The sequence below is a fragment of the Pteronotus mesoamericanus genome, unplaced genomic scaffold, assembly GCF_021234165.1.
Source record: "Pteronotus mesoamericanus isolate MK-2021 breed Mesoamerican mustached bat unplaced genomic scaffold, CSHL_Meso_final contig_214, whole genome shotgun sequence".
In the NCBI taxonomy this organism is placed as follows: Eukaryota; Metazoa; Chordata; class Mammalia; order Chiroptera; family Mormoopidae; genus Pteronotus; species Pteronotus mesoamericanus.
In genome coordinates this window covers 3547144-3550693 of record NW_026555089.1, presented here as the reverse complement: position 1 = coordinate 3550693, position 3550 = coordinate 3547144, and the positions used below count along the sequence as shown (strand labels likewise).

The 3550-nt window shown below is 64.2% G+C and overlaps 1 protein-coding gene across 1 annotated transcript; it reads right to left on the bottom strand.

Moving 5' to 3' along the window:
* Nucleotides 1–1590, bottom strand: GPR152 (G protein-coupled receptor 152). Its single transcript, XM_054570541.1, has 2 exons — nt 325–1590; nt 1–180 (listed from the first exon to the last, which is right to left on the bottom strand). The coding sequence occupies exons 1-2, from the start codon at nt 1582–1584 to the stop codon at nt 1–3; spliced, it is 1440 nt and encodes a 479-aa protein (XP_054426516.1). The 5' UTR covers nt 1585–1590.
* Between the last annotated feature and the right edge of the window lie 1960 nt (nt 1591–3550).

Sequence of the window (3550 nt, the reverse complement as noted above, 5' to 3'; positions counted from 1 at the left end):
TCACGTGGGGTCTGCACCAGGAGCCTCCTCCGGCGGGGCACGGCTGGGGCTTTCTCCCACAGAGGCAGCAGGTGTGGCCGGATTCCCGGGGGCCTCTGGGGTGGGATCCTCGGATGGGGCAAAGGAGGCTTCATCGCAAGGGTTGGGGGCTGGGTTGGCAGCAGGTCCAGGGGTCTGGGCCTCCAGACTCGCCTGTGACTGGGCCACAGAGTCCAAAGCGGGCAGGGCCTCATGGTCTGCCTGTGGCTGGGCCACAGAATCCAACTGTGCCTGGGCCGTGGGGTTCACCTGTGGCTGGGCCACAGAATCCAACTGTGCCTGGGCCGTGGGGTTCGCCTGTGGCTGGGCCACAGAATCCAGCTGTGCCTGGGCCGTGGGGTTCTCCTGTGGCTGGGCCACAGAATCCAGCTGTGGCTGGGCCGTGGGGTTTGCTTCTGGCTGAGCCACAGAATCCAACTGTGGCTGCGCCATGGGGTTCACCTGTGGCTGTGCCACCGAATCCGACCGTGGCTGGGCCGCGGGGTTCGCCTGCGGCTGGGCCTCAGTAGCTGACTCTGGCATAGCCTGCCCCCCTGAGTCCACCTGGGTCTGGGGCTCGGCCGGCATGAAGCTGCCTGGCCGTTCCTCGCAGAGCGCAGCCGCAAAGGAGGAGAGCACAGTGCGCAGCAGGTCCCGGAGGTCGGCGCTGGCCAGGAGGCAGAGAAAGGGGCTGAGGCAGCTGTTGAGAAGGATCAAGTAGTCAGAGTATACCAGCACCTCCCAGAGGAGGTAACCAGGGTAGATGTCCCACAGGAAGGCAAGGTACAGCAGCTGTGCCAGCTGGTAGGGCAGCCGCAGGACCACATAGGCTGACAAAATGGTCTTGGCCACACGGGCAAAGCCTCGGCAGGCTGGGGGTCTCGGCTGGCGGCGGCAGCAGGTCTTGCAGGCGGCAGCCTGGGTAAGCACGTGGCAGACGAGCAGCAGGAGGAACGGCAGGAAGCCCCCCAGGATCTCCAGCATGCGCAGCGGTAGCTCCTCGCTGTCCCAGAAGTCCAGGCAGATGACCAGGTCATACCACCAGATGACGGCCTCGGGGAAAATCAGCCAGGGCACACTGAAGAGTGTGGCCAGCACCCAGACCCCGGCGCAGACCCAGAGGGGCAGGCGGACCGGGCGGCGCCCGGGGTACCAGCGTGGGCAGAGCGCCAGCAGGCATCGGTCCAGGCTGAGGGCTGTCAGCAGGAAAAGGCCAGAGGAATAGGACACGCCCCACAGGAAGTAGTAGAAGCGGCAGGCCGCCGTCCCCAGCGGCCAGTGCCCTCCGTGCTGGATCTCCAGGATCTGGAAAACCGCTGCCGCCAGGAACAGAAAGTCAGAGAGGGCCAGGCTGAGCAGGAGCAGGGCCAGCCGTGTGCCCGCTCCCTGCCGGGCCTGCGAGCCAGCCAGCCACGCCATGAGTGCGTTGGCTGGCAGCCCCAGGAGCAGCAGGGCCACCAGGAAGACCGTGTCCCAGCTACCCTGTGGGTAGTAGTCCTCATCTTCGAGTTCAGTGCGGGGCCGGCGGCCAAAGACACCCAGGTTGGCGTCCATAGCAGTGTCCATCAGAGGTCCCCAGGGTAGCACTGGATGCAGAGCGGCACCTGGTAAATCAACAAAGGCATTAATGACTGGTTATGAGGAAGTGCTGTGCATCTCCAGGCAAGTCACTGTCCCTCTCTGGGTATCATTATCACCTTTTGAGTAGTCACCCTACACCAGGGACTTTAATAGATCACGTCGCTTAGTCCTCATGCAATCCATTTTGCAGGGGATGAGAGGAAGGTTCGGAGAGTCAGGGACTTGCCCCCGTCAGAGGCAGGAATGGAGGCTCCGGGACCGGACGCGGGTCCGACCGCCCGCCACTCAGGATCGCACTGCACCCGAGGAGGCTGAGCCAGGGCTTTCGGACACATTCCTAAGGCTGGTGGATCTTCTCTTTAAATAGAGTATTATGCTGGGTTTCAGGCGGGCCGCCTTTAATTCCTGTGAACTCAAGGGAGCGCTCAGATTAAAGGAAGGGCGAGGACCCCAGGGCCGCAGGGAACAGTGTGAAAACCACTCGATCAGATCATTGCAGGCCCCTTTTCTCTGGTATTCTGGGGTTCCAGTGCTTAAAAGTCCAAAAAGGGAGGGCCCAGGTCCCCTGGGTCCACAGGGATTCAAGGGTGGCCGGGAATTTGGGGCCGAGGAGGCCCCTCCCCCAGCGCCTGCTGCACCTGACCTCAGGGTGAGACCTGCCGCTGCCCTGGGAGCAGCTCGAGCCTCTGCTTCCTTCTCTGGCCCCACCGTGGCCCTGCCCCGTTCTCCCTGCTCAGGTGGAAGGTGGCCCCAGCTGTCCGGTGGGGCTGCTACACAGAGCAGGGGCTCAGCAGTGTGATGAAGATGAGGGTGGCTGCCACCCCCGCTTCCCGCGATGGCGGAGCGACTCTCCCGTTCAGGGCAGAAAGCCCTGATGGCAGCGTGGAGTCAGGGGACACCCTGCAAAGGCCGGATCCCCCTGTGGCCCATGGCTCCAGCCGCCTGGCCTCCCGCCCGGGGGGCCTCTCCCCACCCCCCGCCCCACCCAGGGCTCTTCCTCAGGCAGACCCCGCTCCGCAGGCTCCAGCCCCTGCTGGATCAGAGCCCTGGCTCGGCTTACCTGTGAGGTAAGGCTGCTGGCCGGAAGGAGCAGGGCGGGCCTGCCTGCCCAGCGGTCTAGCCGTCTGCGGGGCCTCGCACCGGGGCCCGCTGCACGGCGCTGGGCGGCGCTAAGGCGGCCCGCCTGAAACCCAAGCTGAGGACATCAATCATTCATGGGGCTGCTCACTGGGAAACCCTAACCCCGGCCCAGTAGGGCCAAGTGACCAGCCGGCCCCCTCATCCTTGAAAACGCCAGATGGCTGAAGCCCCCCATCCTGGGCCGCTCCAGCTCAATGTGGGCGCTGGGTCCCCCAGTGCCCACCCCCTCTGCCCTCACCTCCATGCCTCTAAATCCAGCATCCAAGGCTTCTCTTCCCCAATTTCACACACCCTCTGCCCCAGCCAGGGTGTCACCCATGAGGGGGCTGCAGCAGGCAGTTCGCCCCATCCTCACTCACCTCCCAGCCTTCGCCCACACTCTTCCTCTTGCCTGAGATCCCTGCTCCTGTCCTCTCCTAGCTCAGTGCTGCCCTCCTCACACGGCTGGGCTGAGTCCCTGCCCCTTCAGCGATGTTGCCCCCAATGTATGGGTAAGGCAACTGAGGCTTAGAAAGGTGACTTTGCTGGGTCTCCCAGCTCATCAGTGGGCAGACTTGCAGCCTGAAGGTCATTGCAGCCACCATGTCCTGGCACCCACTGTGGCTGAGCACAGTCCTCTTGACCCAGCTGCCCTGGCCCCATGGAGCAGAGGGCCCCGATTAGGGCCTGGGCTGCCTCCCTCACTTAGCCTAATCCCCCTCAGGGCCCATCTGTGGCCATGAGCTCTCGGGGCGCATAAGCAGCTTTACGGGCCCGAGAGCCAGGGGCGCTTTCTTGCACTATGTCTCTGAGCCCTGTCACCTGTCTCCGC